Source organism: Coptis chinensis, chromosome 2 (assembly GCF_015680905.1).
Source record: "Coptis chinensis isolate HL-2020 chromosome 2, ASM1568090v1, whole genome shotgun sequence".
NCBI classification, from domain to species: domain Eukaryota; kingdom Viridiplantae; phylum Streptophyta; class Magnoliopsida; order Ranunculales; family Ranunculaceae; genus Coptis; species Coptis chinensis.
Window position 1 is genome coordinate 58,141,910 of NC_141457.1, and position 17,146 is coordinate 58,159,055.

The 17,146-nt window shown below is 39.3% G+C and overlaps 1 protein-coding gene across 1 annotated transcript; it reads left to right on the plus strand.

Annotated features, from left to right (window-relative positions):
- The first annotated feature begins 433 nt into the window (after positions 1-433).
- LOC147516814 (uncharacterized) lies at positions 434-1,417 on the plus strand. Its single transcript, XM_086593388.1, has 2 exons — positions 434-568; positions 641-1,417. Exons 1-2 carry the CDS (start codon positions 434-436, stop codon positions 1,415-1,417), a joined length of 912 nt encoding a protein of 303 aa, XP_086449514.1.
- Positions 1,418-17,146: the final 15,729 nt, after the last annotated feature.

Consider the following 17,146-nt stretch of genomic DNA (forward strand, 5'->3'; position numbering starts at 1 on the left):
TAACAGGAAGCCGCAATATTGCCAAGCATGTAAAATATTTGGACACACAAATCAGAGTTGCCTAAAAAGGCCGATATCAGAGAAGCCTAATACAGAGAAGGGACTAAAAAAAGTGTGGCTGAAAAAGGAGTCTAATAAGAATGATATAAATATAGGAGGGAATGAGGAGGGGAAACAGATGAAGCTAGAAGGAATAGAAGGGAAGCAATTTGAAACCACAGCCACAGATGTGCAAGAAGTGCTACAAGTAGAAGATGAGAATGAGTGGGAGTCACCAGGGAAGAAGCACAGAATCAAAGCTAAAAGAAACAATGCTGCGACTAGTTCAGAGTAACAAGGTATACAAAGGGCAGCGAGGAACAGTGACAAAGCTGAACGAGAGGTACAAGAAAACAATACTGAAAGTGAAGGGCACGTTAAAAAGAAGTTACTTATGCTGCAGCACGAGGACAATAGGTTCAAGCAACTCATAGAAAATTCTTCAGAGAACGAGGAAGAGATAGTAGCAGACCAAGTTACTACAGAGAAAAATCATAAGACAATCAGAGTAGTAGACCCAAATGGAGAGGTTAGTATCAGCAAAGAAAAGGTTATAACTAGTCTTTTAACTTCTCCTCAGTTCCTTAAATGATAAACACAGCTTGCTGGAACATGGGGTTTCAACAAAGCTTTTAAGCAAGTTGAAATTCGCAAAATGGTGCGCAAGTTTGAGTTAAGTTTAATGGGGCTAGTTGAGATAAGAGTAAAGAGAAAGAATAGAGACAGAGTATTTAATAAGGCTTTCACAGAGTGGCGAATGGAAGGGAATGACAATGGAACTGAACTGGGCAATATATGGGTATGTTGGAACCCGAGAGAATGCGAAGCAAAGTTATTGAAGAAAGATGAGCAGCAAATCACTATGGAAGTGACAGCAATTGCGGGAGAGGAGTGTATAATCACAGTAGTGTATGGCAACACCGATATGACTACAAGAAGACAGTTATGGAGGACCATCATTGATCTCTCGTGTATGATTCAGAAGCCATGGGTGCTGTTAGGGGATTTTAACACTATTCTAAATGCTCAAGAGAAGATAGGAGGTATAGAAGTAAGATCGTATCACTTTGCAGACCTTCTAGATTGTGTAAATGTTGCGGGCTTGGTGGATATCAAAAGCAAAGGCAATTTTCTGACATGGAGCAATAAACAGGAAAATAGAGTTAGCTACAAGCTTGATAGAGTAATGGCAAATGCAGAATGGATAGGTGAATATGGAGATCATGAGGCTGAGTACTTGAACCCAGGAGTAGTATCAGATCACTCAGCCATAGTAGTGAGATCGGTTATTCAAAAAAATCAAAAAAGGAAAGCGTTTAAGTTTTTTAATTTCTGGCATAAGGAGAAGCACTTCATGCACACAGTAGAGAAAGCTTAGCAGAGCGCAGTGGTGGGAAACTTGATGTTCGTGTTTATGAAAAAGCTTAAATTAACCAAGGTTGCTCTTATACAGTGGAACAGAGAAAGAATAGGGGATGTTGTAAGCAGAATTAAAGGAATAAAGGTAGAAATGGATCTGATTCAAACCGAATTACAAAATCTACCGATGGATCGAGCACTAATAAGAAAAGAAAAATAAGCCATCACGAACCATGTCCAAGCAATGACTTCAAAAGAGGACATGTTCAAATAGAAGTCGAGGGATCAAGTGATTATAGTGGGCAACAATAACACCAAATACTTCTTCAAATCTATGCAATCCAGAAGAGTAAGCAATAAGATTTTGTGCTTAAAAGATGCAGTTGGTAATGTTATTCAAGATAGCAATGCTATTGGGGATGAATGTGTGGCCTTTTATACAGCTCTTTATAGTCCTAGCAACATGCCATCAGTAGATTTTTCTATTTTTCAAGTGATGGAACCCAGGCAGCAAATTAGCATAGAAGATTATGAGAATATTTAGAGAGAAGTGTCTCGAGATGAAATTATTGAAGCCCTTGTAGATATTGGTAATGACAAGCCCCGGGGAGTGATGGGTTCTCATCTTTCTTCTACAAGTGTACTTAGAGGATCATTGGTGAAGATTTTATAAAGGCAGCCAAGAACTTCTTCCACTCCAATCAGATGCTAAATGAGGTAAACTCCACCATGATTACCCTCATTCCTAAAGTTCATATACCTAATACTCTGGGAGATTACAGGCCTATTGCATGTTGTGGAGTTATGTATAAATGCATAACTAAGGTCATGACAAAAATAATGAAATATTTGATGCCTAAGGTGACCAATCCCAACCAATCAGCATTCATAATTGGAAGGAGTATACAGGATAACATCTTATTATCTCATGAACTTGTGCATAATTATCATCGAGATCATCATCTGCCGAGATATGCAATAAAAGTAGATTTGAAGAAGGCTTACGACACGGTGAGGTGGGAAGCAGTGGAATTTGCTATGAGAAGAGTGAGGATACCATAAAGGTTCATCACCTGGGTGAAAACTTGTGTGGAAACAACTTCCTACTCTATAATGATTAATGGTTCATCTCAAGGGTATTTTAAAGGAAAAAGAGGGATCCGACAGGGTGACCCCATTATCACCTTATCTCTTTGTACTTTAAATGGATTTATTTTCAGAAATCATGTTGCATAGTGTGAACAGTGGACAATACAGACTACATCACAAATGTGGAGACCCTGTGATTACGCACTTATCCTTTGCAGATGACTTGATGGCATTTATGTATGGGGATGTACAATTTGCAAATCAACTCAAGCAGAATCTGCAAATTTTCAAAATGACTTCAGGGCTAGAAGTCAACCTTCAGAAGAGCAACATTTTCTTTGCAGGAGTGAATGATGCCACATGCACGGAGATTGACCAAACACTACAGTTTGAAAGAAGTGAATTGCCGGTGAAATACTTGGGCCTACCCTTAATTACAACAAGGCTAAGGTCGGCTGATTGCAGTCCGCTACTACTGAAAGTTACTCAGAGGATTCAAAGCTGGAAGGGGAAGCTTCTCTCCTATGCTGGAAGCCTATAGTTACTTAAGGCTGTGTTGAACAATCTGAGTGTATATTGGCTGGCTTCATTCACTATACCCTAGAAGTCATATGATGATATCAATAGACTGTGTAGAAATTTCTTGTGGACAGGGCCAGATTGTGCTCAGTCTCATGCACTGATTGGGTGGGATGACATTTGTTATCCTTATGAAGAGGGTGGACTAGGTATTAGAAACTTAGCCATGGCCAACCAAGCAGCAACAATGAAACATATCTGGAAGATTGTTACAAGGGCAGACAACCTATGGGTGAAGTGGGTATACAAAAACTTGATCAAGGAGAGAAGCTTCTTGCTACTAAAGATCTCGCAAGATTGCTTGTGGAGTTGGTGGAATATACTCAAGGTAAGAACAGAGGCAGCTGATATAGTTATGCATCAAATTGGCAATGGGTATGAGACCAGTTTTTTGAATGAACCATGGTGCACTGCTGGAATATTGCAAACAAAGTTCCCTCAAGCATTATTATATGACAGCACATGTCATGTGGAAAACAGAGTATCAGACTTCATAGAGGAAGGAAGGTGGAGTATTCCACAACGCATAAGAGTCCATTTCGCTGAGTTTCGAGAGGAGATTGAACAGGTGGAGATTATGGGGCAGGAAGATAAACTTATCTGGACATCCTCTGTACATGGCGAGTATTGTCTGAAGGGAACATATGATAGTCTGAGGAGCATTAGACAAACAGTTCAGTGGGGAAAGATGGTATTGTTCTCAAATAGAATACCTCGCCATTCCTTCATCAGTTGGATGGCAATGAAGGGAAGACTCAAGACACTTCAGAAGTTAAAGGAATGGAAAATAGTTCAGTCCGATATATGTGTTCTGTGCTGGCAAGGCATTGAAACTGAAGATCATCTTTTCCATAAATGCCATCTTGCGAACACAGTATGGAGCACGTTACTTCTCAGAATGGGATTTAGGCAAGCAATCGAGAATACATGGCAAGGTGAGCTTCACTGGATCGAATGTGTAACACGAGGTAGTGGATGTGAAAAAGATGCATACAGGCTTGTGTGGAATGCGTTTATGTATTGGATTTGGAAGGGGAGAAATGACCTCATCTTTCAGAACAAAAATGCATATGCACAACAGATGGTTGATGAAGTGATGCGTGATGTCAAAACAAAGCTCTTGGGAATGAACATTCGAATGGAGACAGGTCCAAACTCTCAAAACTTTATGGACAAATGGGGTATAGAGATTGGAGTGAAACAGAGGAAACAAGAATACTGTAGATGGGTGTGAGCGGATAGAGACATTTATAACCTCAATACAGATGGGATGTTGCAAGGCACTGATGGTGGATGGGCAGCAGCAATACGTGATGATCAGGGTGAAGTCACAGCTGCAAGTCATGGAAAATCAAAGCTGAAAGATATTGCGATGATAGAACTACAAGCAGTACATCAAGGACTGGAGATGGCAGTGCGAAAGGGTATTACAAAGATTGAAGTGCAAACTGACTCTACAAACGTAATATCATTCTTAAAAAAGAACAACAAGTATCCATGGATGGCAGAGATGTTGATTCGTAGGATTAGAACTTTGTAGGAACATTTCGATCATTTTAAAATAATTCATGTATACGGGGAAACTAGCAGATTAGCAAATGCACTAGCAAAAAATATTCCTACTGTTAGTTATATAGATTTAGTGCCAAGTTCTTTTTCAGAGGATGTAAAGAAAATTGTTAATGAAGATGCTAGGGGAAAGCAATATGTAAGGATGTAACAAGATTTATTATTATTATTTTATGAAAAGGGGTAGGGGACCTCTCTAAAAACCTCACTTACTGATAAGAGCCCAAAACTGTAGTTTTAACCCCTTAATAATACTACTTTTAGACCAATTATGCGAGTACTAAATAAGAGTTAATGTTAATTACGTGCTTTTATGTATTTCAGGCATGGAACTCAATTATGTGGAGAAATGTGCCACTTTGGCGATATAAAGGAGCAAAAGATTGGTTGCTAAGAAGTTTTGTGATAAAGGCCAAGATTCAAGGAGATAAAGCCTTTATGAAGTCCGGTCAAAAGCTGAAAAGTCAACACGGGCCTCAGATTTGGACCTACCTTATGTCAAAACGACCGGCTCGGAAAGAGCTTTTCAAGGGTCCAAGCCTCCACCCAATCAGAGTATCAAAAGTAGACAAAAAGTCTACTGAAGTCAAAGCCAGCTAAAACGGGCTCTGTGGACTGAAGAAATTGGGCTTTGGGCTCGATTTTCCGGCCCAAAACATGAGACCTCAGCCCATGCACGAAATTGTGGATCTGGTCTCCTTTTTTTACAAAAAACAAGACTTAGCTCTGAAGAAAGAGATAGTTAAATAGCTTAGAATAGAAAGTAGCCATTAAAATAGCTTGTAAATCTAGTTTTTGAATTTCAATTAGTTAATTAATTAGTTTCATACATTATTTTAGATTAGTTATTGGAATGATTGTTCTTCATTAATTAGATAAATAAAATAGTAGTTCTTGATCATTTCGATTTTGTTAGTTAAATTTGTAGATCTAATTTCAATTATTCAATTCTTAGTTATTAATTAGATTTGAAGTATTGTTAGTTAAAATTAGTAAAGTTCAAATCTTTCTATTATGTCTAGTTTTAATTCAATGGGAAATGATAGTTTGATGAATCAAGGCAAAACCTCCATTAGAGGGGTTTGATGAAGCCTTGATAAAAACTTGATTGTGTAGTATAGAATCGTTGTAAGAATCTATTCCACTCTAGAAGGTCGTTGATTCCCCATGAGAATGGGTGGACGACCTCACATGCTAGTTATGAATTGGTAGAAATGCCATGTATAATTAGGGATTAGAACGACCGATTCTTACCGTGAGAACGTAAGAATTATTTTACAACACGTCTATGCTAGTTTATTAAGTTGGATTCAAGGTGGAATCAAATTCCCCTAATTCTTTATCTAGATTCAACTCTTAGCATTCTGTCATTTCGTTATTCGTACCATGTTATTTGAATTCACATCGTAGTATAAATTCCCTCGTAAATCTCTCATTGACTTTGGATAGACCATCAATTGTAGAAAACTTTAATGCTAAAGGACTAGGAGTGGAACGAATCTTTTATTCCAACTCTATGTCAATAGATTCGAGAGTAGAAAACAAATATCTTTGATAAGTCTAGTAACATAATATTTTATAGTTTTACTTGCGTTTAGAGTTTCATCACTTTATTCGTTAGTAAGACTATCTTTTTTACGGTTATCAAATGGCACCGTTGCCATCTTAGTACTCTTTAGTATTGTTTTCTTTAGAATTGATAGTTTTTCAAAGTCCCATAACCCACCCACCCTTGTTTGATTCTCACTGTGATTGTCCACAGTAAAGATGAAAATTTTCCTCGGAAAATTACTTCGGGATTGGCAAGCCAAATTAGCGCACCCTAGCCCACGCTGGAATTCCACTTCAAGCGAAGAAAGACGCAACCTGCGCCAAGGCAAGCCAAATTGGAGCGCACCCTGCACCCACACGCCTGGAATTCCACTTTTTGCCTTAGTGCGACCTGTGCCCTACCAAGGCTAACTTGGAGCGACCAGCACACTCTTTTGGAACTCGGCTTGACTGGCCGCGACACCCCCAACCTAGGCCTATTTTGAGCGCGACCGCGCCCTCTGCTGAAATTGCCCGATTTCCATAGGTTTGATTCAAACTTCCTTTTCTTTAAGATTTTCAGTGTTCTAACTTGTTATATACACTGAGCACGCGTAAACAAGACGCTATTCATAAGCAAAGCACGGAGGCTTTCAGGTACTCTTTTCTTCAACACCTCGCATCTTCTGTTAGAGGTTCATACTAGCATATCATGATTGTTTGGAGTGTTGTTGTGTTTCATTAAGATTGGTCTTAGCCTTGCATGAGATTAAGGTCAGGCCGAAGAAAAACACCTAACATAATTAACCGACAACGGCAACAAACACATCTTTCTAGTATACCACTCACTACACCTCTAGCTAGCATACCACACACAACACCTGAAGTAATGGCTGAAGAAAGAGTCTCCTCTCTCGGATTTTTACAAAGCCTTGAACGATAGCCCTAAATCTTGCATCGTTCTATCAGACCCAGTGGGGGATTTCCGAATTCCCCCACATGTATTTAATTTGTTACCTGTTTTTCATGGGTTAGACCATGAAAAACCTTATCAGCACATGTGTAGGATTGACCAAGTCCTTACTATATTCCACCATCCTACGGTAGGTGCTGAACAAATTAAACTGATGGTATTTCCCTTCACCTTAGCCAATAAGGCGGCGTCTTGGTTAACGGCCCAAGCGCCTAATTCTGTGGACTCGTGGGCTAAACTTGTTCAACTATTCATGGAACATTTTTACCCACCACTGAAGACCGATGAAATGCTTCCCAAGATTCATTTCTTTCAACAGAATCCTCATGAATCATTTTCAAAGGCTTGGAATCGTTTCACCGATCTACTTATAGAGTGTCCACATCATAACCTCGCGAAAGACACATTAGTTCGTGCCTTTTTCAAGGGACTTCTACACCACCATAAAGAAGTCCTTGACATAATGAATGAGGGTAGTTTCTTAAGTAAAGGAGCCTCAGAGGCTTATAAATTTTTAGAAGATCAGACTAAGCGTAATAATAACTAGGGGGGTAGTGACGATATCTCCCGCAACGCTAGTTCTTCTACAACAGTAAAGGCCGCCGGTATATTTGAGATGAAACCCGATTCGGAACTTAAAAATTTAATCGAATCTCTAAGTAAAAAGGTAGAAGCTATTTCTGTTCAATAAAAGCATATCCCCGTCATGAATGTCAGCTCCAATCCATGTAATTTCTGTTTGAGTCCAAAGCATCCCGACTCCTATTGTCCTTTCGCCTATGAGCAACAACAGTCACAACAAGATAATGTTTGCTCGATTAATAATTTTCCTATTCCTAACGCCCCTTGGAAACAACATCCCAACTTCAGTTGGAGAAATAATCAACAAGTAACACCTCCAGGGTTTAATAATCAAAATGTTAGGCAAGCAAACAATTACAACCAAGCTCCACCACGACAAGGACAAGGTCAGGGTAATTATAATAATTATAACAACCAAGCGCAACCACGACAAGGTCAAGCACAAGGTTAGGGTAATTATAATAATTATAACAATAATAATTATAATGCTAATAGAGGTATCGTTCCGGTAAATAATAACTACCAAAATCCACCCATTAATAATCAACGTGACATAGTTCCTATCACACAACCTAAAGCTAACACTCTTCCACAACCGTATCGTTTCGATACCTTTATGCAATCTCAACAACAAATTTTACAAGCCATCCAACTTTCCTACCAGGACAAGCGATACCTAATCCGAAAACACCAAACACAGCCTTTGAGGTAAATGGTAATACTAGTACGGGAAATGAAAACGTATGAGAGCTAAATGTCATCTCCACTCTCCATTTTGGGAGAGTGGTTGATAACAAAGTAACTATGCCTATAGTTACCCCACCAGTTGTCCCGACATCGCAGATTATACTACATCCGTAATAGAAACTGAAGAGCCTACCCCTGTAGAGGTACCAGTTAAACCAAAACCTAAGAAACAAAAAGCCAAGTTTAAACATCTTGTAGATCATTATGCTAAATATAGAGAGAAACCACCATTTCCCCAGAGGTTAGCAATGTTAACTAAGAATACGAATTTCGATGAGATTAGGGAAGTTTTCAAAAATCTAACGATAAACCTTCCTTTTCTTAAAGCGATAAAAAAATTACCTCACCATGCTAAGTTTCTTAAAGAGTTGTGCACTACTAGGCGTAAGACAAATATTCATAAAGACGCCTTTTTAACTAAACAATTTCCAACTTTAACGGAACACAATGGAATCGTTAAGTACAAGGACCCTGATCGTCCTACTGTACAATGCACCTTAGGAGATTCCCACACGACGACCGCTTTACTAGACCTGGGGGGGAGTGTCAACTTACTCCCGTATTATCTATACAAACAAATAGGTCTACAAGAGATGCAACCTACTAAAATGACGTTGCAATTAGCGGACCGATCAATTAAGTACCCTAAAGGTGTGGTTGAAAATGTGCTTGTTAAGGTCTAGGATTTCTACTATCCTACTGATTTTGTTATCCTCGATACAGAAGTCGCTAACGACTCTGTTCCGATCATTTTAGGGCGTCCTTTCTTGGCGACTGCCAACGCGCTTATAAACTGCCGCGATGGGTCGATGTCCTTGTCTTTTGGCCATCTTTCGGTTGAGGTAAATGTTTTTAAACTAATGAAACAGTTACCAGATTCGTCTATAGATGGAGAGGTTAGCATGATCGAGAGCATAGCTCAAGATTACTTTAATAACACGTTTCCAGAAAACCATATGCATAAATTCCTTTATTTTAGAAGTTTAGATTTTGTTGATGACTCCTACATAGAGGAAGTCAACACCATCTTCGAGTCTAAACAAATCGTAGACCCTTCGGTTGCTCTATATATAGAGTTTGAAGACCTGCTGCCTAAGCAAGTATTCATTACTCAAGATGAGGACCCTCCAGAAGCATTTATCGATATTCCTCCCACCTCGGTGCTTAAACCTCTTCCTCCTGAGCTAAAGTATATTCAACTTGATCCGGATGGTAGTCATCCGGTAATTATATCTTCTCTGTTATCTAAAAAAGAAGAGACACAGTTGATCAGGGTGATCAGGGAACATCGTTCTGCGATTGGTTGGTCCTTAGCCGACATTAAGGGAATTGACCCTAATGTGTGCACTCATCGTAACCATTTAGAGGATAACGCAAAGACTTCCCGCGAACCTCAGCGTCGTTTAAACCCGGCCATGAAAGAAGTGGTTAGGGAAGAAGTCTTACGGTTACTTAATGCTGGTATCATATACCCAATCTCTCATAACGAATGGGTTAGTCCCATTCATGTAGTTCCAAAGAAATCAGGGATTACCATGGTACGTAACGCCAAGGGTGAATATGTTGCCATGCATGGCCCTATGAAATGGAGGATCTGTATTGATTACAGACGTTTAAATGCCATGACACGAAAGGATCATTTTCCTTTACCCTTTATAGATCAGATGCTTGAACGTTTAGCTGGTCATGCTTTTTATTGTTTTTTGGATGATTACTCTGGCTATTTCCAAATTATTATTGGTATTGATGACCAAGAAAAAACTACCTTCACATGTCCTTTTAGAACATACGCCTATAAATGAATGCCTTTTGGCCTTTGTGATGCTCCAGGTACCTTCCAGCGGTGTATGCTTCATATTTTTAGTGACATGGTAGAGCATTTCATGGAAGTGTTCATGGATGATTTTTCCATCTATGGAGACTCTTTCACTAAATGCATGTCTAACTTGTCTAAAGTTTTAACGCGATGTGAAGAGAAGAGTCTCGTTTTAAATTGGGAAAAATGTCACTTCATGGTGAAAAAAGGCATAGTACTAGGTCACATCGTATCTAGTGATGTCATCGAAGTAGATAAGGCCAAACTAGATAAGATAGCAACTTTACCTATACCACAGACTGTCCATGATATTAGAGCCTTTCTAGGCCATGTAGGTTTTTATAGGCGTTTTATCAAAGATTTTTCGAAAATAGCTAGACCCTTAACTAATCTACTTTTAAAGGAGGCCATCTTTGTTTTAAATTTTAACTGTAAACAGGTTTTTGAAACTTTGAAAGCCGCCTTAACTTCCGTACCCATTATACAGCCTCCCGATTGGTCTAAACCTTTCGAACTCATGTGTGATGTTAGTGATTATGCAGTTGGTGCTGCTTGGGACAGAAACTAGATAATAAATCCACTGTTATTTATTATGCTAGTAAAACTCTAAACGATGCTTAAAGGAATTATACAACTACTGAAAAAGAATTCTTAGCTGTCGTTTATGCTTTAGATAAGTTTCGTCCTTATTTGGTTGGTTCTAAGATTACACGAACCATGCAGCCCTTAGGTACCTTCTCGCTAAGAAGGATGCTAAGTAGAGATTGATCTGATGGATTATTCTCCTGCAAGAATTCACATTAGAAATAAAGGACAAACGAGGGGTCGAAAACGTAGTTGCCGACCACTTATCTAGACTTACAAACAACGATGATAGTGATTCTGACTCCATACCGGACTCTTTTCCGGATGAGCATCTATATGCTATATTTTATGCACCATGGTATGCTGACATCGTGAACTATTTAGCGTCTGATGTTATTCCTTATGACTGGTCAAGAAATGAACATAAGAAGTTTTTGGCCAGAGTTAAGCTATACTACTGGGATGAGCCCTACCTTTTTAAGTATTGTGCGGATCAGATTATTCGTCGTTGTATTCCCCAGTGGGAATATAATGAGGTACTCTCATTCTGCCATTAAAAAGAGTGTGGTGGCCATTTCAGTGGTATGAAAACAGCTGCTAAAATATTACAATGTGGGTTTTATTGGCCTACTCTCTTTAAAGATGCCCAAGTCCATTGCAAGGCGTGCATTCGTTGCCAACAACTTGAAGCGAACGCAGTGGCGTAATATGATGCCATTGAATCCAATCATGGTGGTAGAAATTTTTGACGTATGGGGCATTGCTTTTATGGGTCCCTTTCCAGTTTCCCACGGTTTCATTTATATTCTAGTTGCCATGGACTACGTGTCTAAATGGATAGAGGCCATGGCTTGCCGTAGCAATGACCATAAGACAGTTGTGTTTTTTGTAAAAGAGTATAATTTCTGTCAATTTGGCATTCCCAAGGCCATCATTAGTGATGGCGGAACACATTTTTGCAACAGAGTTGTTGCATCACTAGTAAAGAAGTATGGAGTTACACATAAGGTAGCAACTCCGTATCATCCACAAACTAGCGGACAAGTGGAAGTTTCTAATAGGGAAATCAAAAAGATCTTAGAAACAACTGTAAATCCTGATAGGAAAGACTGGTCGAAGCGTCTATCTGATGCCTTATGGGCATATAGGACTATTTTCAAAACTCCTATAGGTATGTCTCCCTTTAGACTTGTATTTGGGAAACCTTGTCATTTGCCCATTGAATTGAAGTACCGTGCTATGTGGGCTATAAAAAGCCTTAACATCAATTTTGATGAGGTTGGCGTCAAGCGCAAGTTGCAATTGAATGAGCTTGAAGAAATCCGTAGCGACTCTTATGATCTTGCAAAGGATTATAAAGCTAACATGAAACGTGTTCATGATAAGCAAATCTTGTACAAAGAGTTTGTGGTAGGTCAAAAGGTCTTACTGTACAATTCCCGTCTACATATTTTTCCAGGGAAATTAAAAACCCGTTGGTCTGGTCCTTTTCTGGTTACTGAAGTCACCCTTTACGGGGGAATCACCTTGGTAAATCCCAAGGACAATGATACCTTTCAAGTTAATGGCCAACGGTTAAAATATTTCCACGAGCTATTGTCCCCTGATGTAGAGGAAGTCTTTTTACAGGACCCTGTCTACGAGGACTGACCTTTTTCATTGGTGTACTTCCTTTCATATCCATATATTGGTAAGTGCACCACTTAGGTAATCGGGCCCTCCCTATGGAGTGTGTGGCTGTAAGTACCGGATCCTAAGTCCATGGTAAACATAATTCACCTTTTCCACTCTTGCATGTTTTCTCGGGTTTTGAGTCATGTCCCTCTATGGTGTGAATTATGCATTTAATGCTTTCTTGTTTTCTTATATTAAATTTTATTCATAAAAAATAAAAAATAAAAAATTGTTAAAATCACAAACATAGTAAGTTAAGAAGTCTCATGAATCTGACTTTAAAAGACCCACTTTTTAAAACAAATTTTCTAAACTCGTTGTCTAAAATTTGTTTGGGGGTGGGATGTCCGATTTCCATCCTGGATTGTTCAACTGTCCATTTGTGTTATTTAGGCTGTTTAATCGTACTCCGATCTAGGTTGACATTATCTATGAAATTAGATTTCATTCGTTCGCATAACTTATGTCATGCAAGCACTTTGAGGCATTTTCCATCTTCTTACATGTCACCAATGGTCAGACTATAGCGTTTTATAGATCATTTGATTCAAAATTCTCTCCTGATCATTTCCATACTTCATTTGCACAAATCGGCCCGGTAACGAAGCGGCAATTTAAGTTTGAAGTTGCGCGAAATATCGAAAAATCAAAATCCAAAAATCAAGTGGGCTTGGGAATGTCATAGGGAAGGAGAAAGTAAGCGATATTGGTCTGAACTGCCTTCACGTTCTATGGATACTCCAGGAGCAGAAGTATGAGTTCTGTATTTTGGAGTTTTTGCGTAACATGATTATGGGAGTTGGAAAGAGTATTGCACCTCTCCCTGTTTTGATAACGAAGATCATGATAACCTTGAAAGCGACTCCGAGGTCTGATAGGATTTGCCTGAAGGAGCACCAAAATCATCATATTTATATGGAGTGTATCCAGAGAGTTTGGAGGTTGCCTAAAGAGAGGGTAGTCGAGGAGACTGACTCGGAGGATGAGGATGACACGGTATGTTTTGATATTGATGCCTTGGAGAGGTATAGGTCGGATGCAGAACTCATGGCTGTGATTCACCGTGGCATGCGTTCTCTCAATACTATTTGTGAAGACCTCCGAACTCGGCAGGCAACCAGGCGTCATAACTTCGAGACTCGTGCCTAGCGCGAGGATGAGCGGTGGGGCCAGACGATGGCCGAGATGGAAGCTCAGTGCCAATTCTGAGATGACATGCTTGCACGCTTCCCACCCCAAGGGGGTTCTTCTTCGGAGGAGCAGTTTGTTAGGCACGAGCATCGTCGCCGCAAGACGGATGGCTCTGGCCCATTAGAAGCCTAAGGGCCATCTGCTTCTCCAGCATATTCCACTACTAGCAGCGAGTGGTTTAGGGATCTAATGAGTTGATTTGTTTTATTGTATTTGTTTTTATTTAGTATGGATGTAAAAAGATTAGTTCAGTAATTAAATTTGAATTTGGTTGTCATATGTTATTTGGAATTCAATTTTAATATAAGTTGGTTAATTTCTAATTATGCGTTGTTTTTATTATTAATCCCACCTTCCCGAATTGTTTGGGGGTGCTATTAGTTAGCCTAGCATAATTCGTTATATGATCATCTATTTTAAGAAGTTGTTTTGGAGTGAGGGTTGAGAATATTGCCGATAGGGGCATCGCTATAAATAGATATTGTGTTAAGATGAAATCTCGATGAGTTAGGCAGTTTCTATCATAAATTCAACCTAAAATATATTAGGGTTGTTTTAGAATCAAGAATATAAGTTGTTTCCGTTTTCGGTTTTGGAAATTTTATTATTTCTGGAAATTGCCTTAAAGCTTTTTGGCAAATTCCCGATTCGGTTTGGCAATTTAAAACCTATAAAATTGCATTCATTCTACACTCACAACCACAACTACATCTCACATTCATCTCTCACGTTTCATTCCCACTTTACCTTATTTTTCCTTCGCCCGACCGCCACTCGGCTCCCCCGGCTTTCGCTTGATGGGAGCCACTGCGCAACAACAACACTTTGCCGAGAAATTACCCCGAAGCGACATGTGCCCTCGGTGGTATTAAACCTCGAGCCACTGCGCCCAAAACACTGGAATTCCAATTTTAATCCGGAGTGCACCCCACGCCCATCCCAGGCTAAAAGTGAGCGCACCCTGCACCTAAGTGCCTGGAATTCGAAATTCAACAGAGCGCACCCGCCCATCCGAGCATACCGCAGTGGCGCACCAAATACGACCCCAATGGGCACCAAAAATTTCCAGTTTTCCGAGGGTTGCTCCAGGATAGTTGCAGCTATTCTAGATAGTAGTTTTGTGATGCTTCTCCTATAGTAATACCGAAGCAATCTTACGAACACTTGTTGGGGAGCGAGTCCTATGGGCATTGGTTCCGCGAGAGGATCATGCAGTTCGGATGGAGGCATCTTCTGGTAAGTGAAGACGACTCGTATTCACCTAAGCTTACTGAATTTTTCTACAATAATGTTAGGTTCTATTGTAACTAGGATGGAGAACAAGAATTCTCCGTCACGGTTGATGACACACCCCTTGAATTCAATAAGTATGTGGTAGCATTAGTTTCGGGAATACCAATACCTGATCCTATTCACACGTGGGGATATATGACCGATAATTCATACCTCTATGACTATACATATTTCCATGAGTATTATGGGGGAGGGGTATTTCGTATAATGGACCAAGGGTGTTACAACATAGCCCTTGGTAGCCTATCCCTAAATGTAGGCACCACCATGTTATTCATCCTCATTAATATTCTAGTGGAGTGGCAATTTACTTCTGTAAATAGTACCGCTGGTGATGTTTTCCTTGCTTTAGCTGAGGGACATCACCGATATGACATTCCCCGAGTATTAGTGGCTAGTCTTAAGAGAGCCCACAGCATGCGCCATAAGTATCTTCTTATGCCTGTTTTGGTTTGCCGCATCCTGCTCAGTTATCTACCAGAATTATGTACCCAGTTCACGGATTGGAAAAGGGTTGAAGTCATGAGACCCACCAATTGGGTGGTTCGCTCATTTCGAGTAATGACTTGCCCGGGATGGCAGGTGCAACCTCATTTGTTTGCTCCTTACACCCCATTAGACATAGTAACACTAGACAGGTTAGCACAAGTTGACGACACACGGCGGCGAGCTTGGCAAGTTATCATGGCATGGCAGGATGCGAAGGAACCTCATCTCTTTGAAGAGGGAAATGAGGAGGAAAATGTTTAAACAGGAGTACAGGTAAGTTTTATTTCAGTTAGTGTCTGCTTAAGTCCCAAGCAATCTATTTCTCATTAACCCCATAACGGGTGGAACTCTTATAGAGTTCAGTCAGTTTTTCTATATTAGTATGTTATAACCTTGTTTTGTAGATGTTCTAGAATTTCACGCATTTCAATGGTATTTTCCTACCCTCTTTATTTAAAATACTTTGAGGACAAAACATGTTTCTTGTTTGGGGGGAGGGGGAGGGGGGGCATAGAAACACATTTAATTAAGGCATCTGTTAGGATATAGATATGTATAATATGCACTTGTTTTCTAGCTAAAAAAAAATTCAAAAATTTTAATATAAATAAAAAGTATGCTATACACTTAGGAATATTGGTATTGTTTTCTTTCTTTATGCTCTCAATAATCTAGAAGTCTCACGTAGCTTTTGCATTAGAATAGTTTTTAGAAATTTAGGCTAATATGTAGGTAATAATTCTTGCATCTGTCTATAAATATGTTATATGAGTATCTATGATTGTTGGCAATAAGTTTATGAAATCTAGGCTAGAGTACTTATTTTACACATCCTGTGAGAATATAGCCTAAAGCCTTATATGAGTGAACATTTGAGAAATGACACAAGGGAGAAGTAAAATCCGGATAGAGAAATCACACGTCCACTTGCTTGAATTACTATACCATATCCTAAGTGAGAATTTAGGCCCTCTTTGGATCGATATAGCCAGAACTTCAAACCTATGAATTATTTTCCTCTAGTCGCCCCTCTGAGCCTTTCTTTAGCCTTTCATAAACCACAAATCCTTTACCCTGTTACAAAACAAAACAAAATAAAAAATCAACCTACCCAATTCTTTGAATAAGTCTGAGAATAGAGATGAAGAATAGAAAAGAGAATAACTTTTCAAATCAAGAATTTGTTAGTCGCTTCATATAAGAAAAGGAAGTTTCCATCCAAATAAAAAATAAATAAATAAAAGAAAATAAAGAGTTAGAACTCCAAAAAAAAAATAGAATCAAAGGAGTCAAAAGCCAAAGAAAAGAAAAATATGGCTAAGGATGGAAACAAAGTGTAGAAGCTAAAGTAGGGAACAAGGTCTTCTCTAGTTACATAAATAAAGACTCTATTATTTCAAACTTGTCCTTTTTGAATATCCATTTCCTTCCTTCTTAAAACCATCTTCTAATCTCCACAACACTTAATAAAGACCTCTAGCTCAATTAGGAATAGGTTAGTGTGATAGTAAGTGGCAGATGTGTTTGATCGACTCTGGCTTCCTTGTGTGTCATAGAGATTGTAAGGTAAAGTGTGTCCACTACACACTGGAGTAGCGAAACTTGAGCGGAAAAATCAGAGTGGTTTTTGT

What these genes read in the sequence shown, in the direction of transcription:
- LOC147516814 (XM_086593388.1), top strand. Translation starts at nt 434, where the DNA reads ATGCTGCAGCACGAGGACAATAGGTTCAAGCAACTCATAGAAAATTCT. An exon ending in TAGTAGACCCAAATGGAGAG is followed by an intron (nt 569 to 640) that starts GTTAGTATCAGC and finishes TGATAAACACAG; the next exon opens with CTTGCTGGAACATGGGGTTT.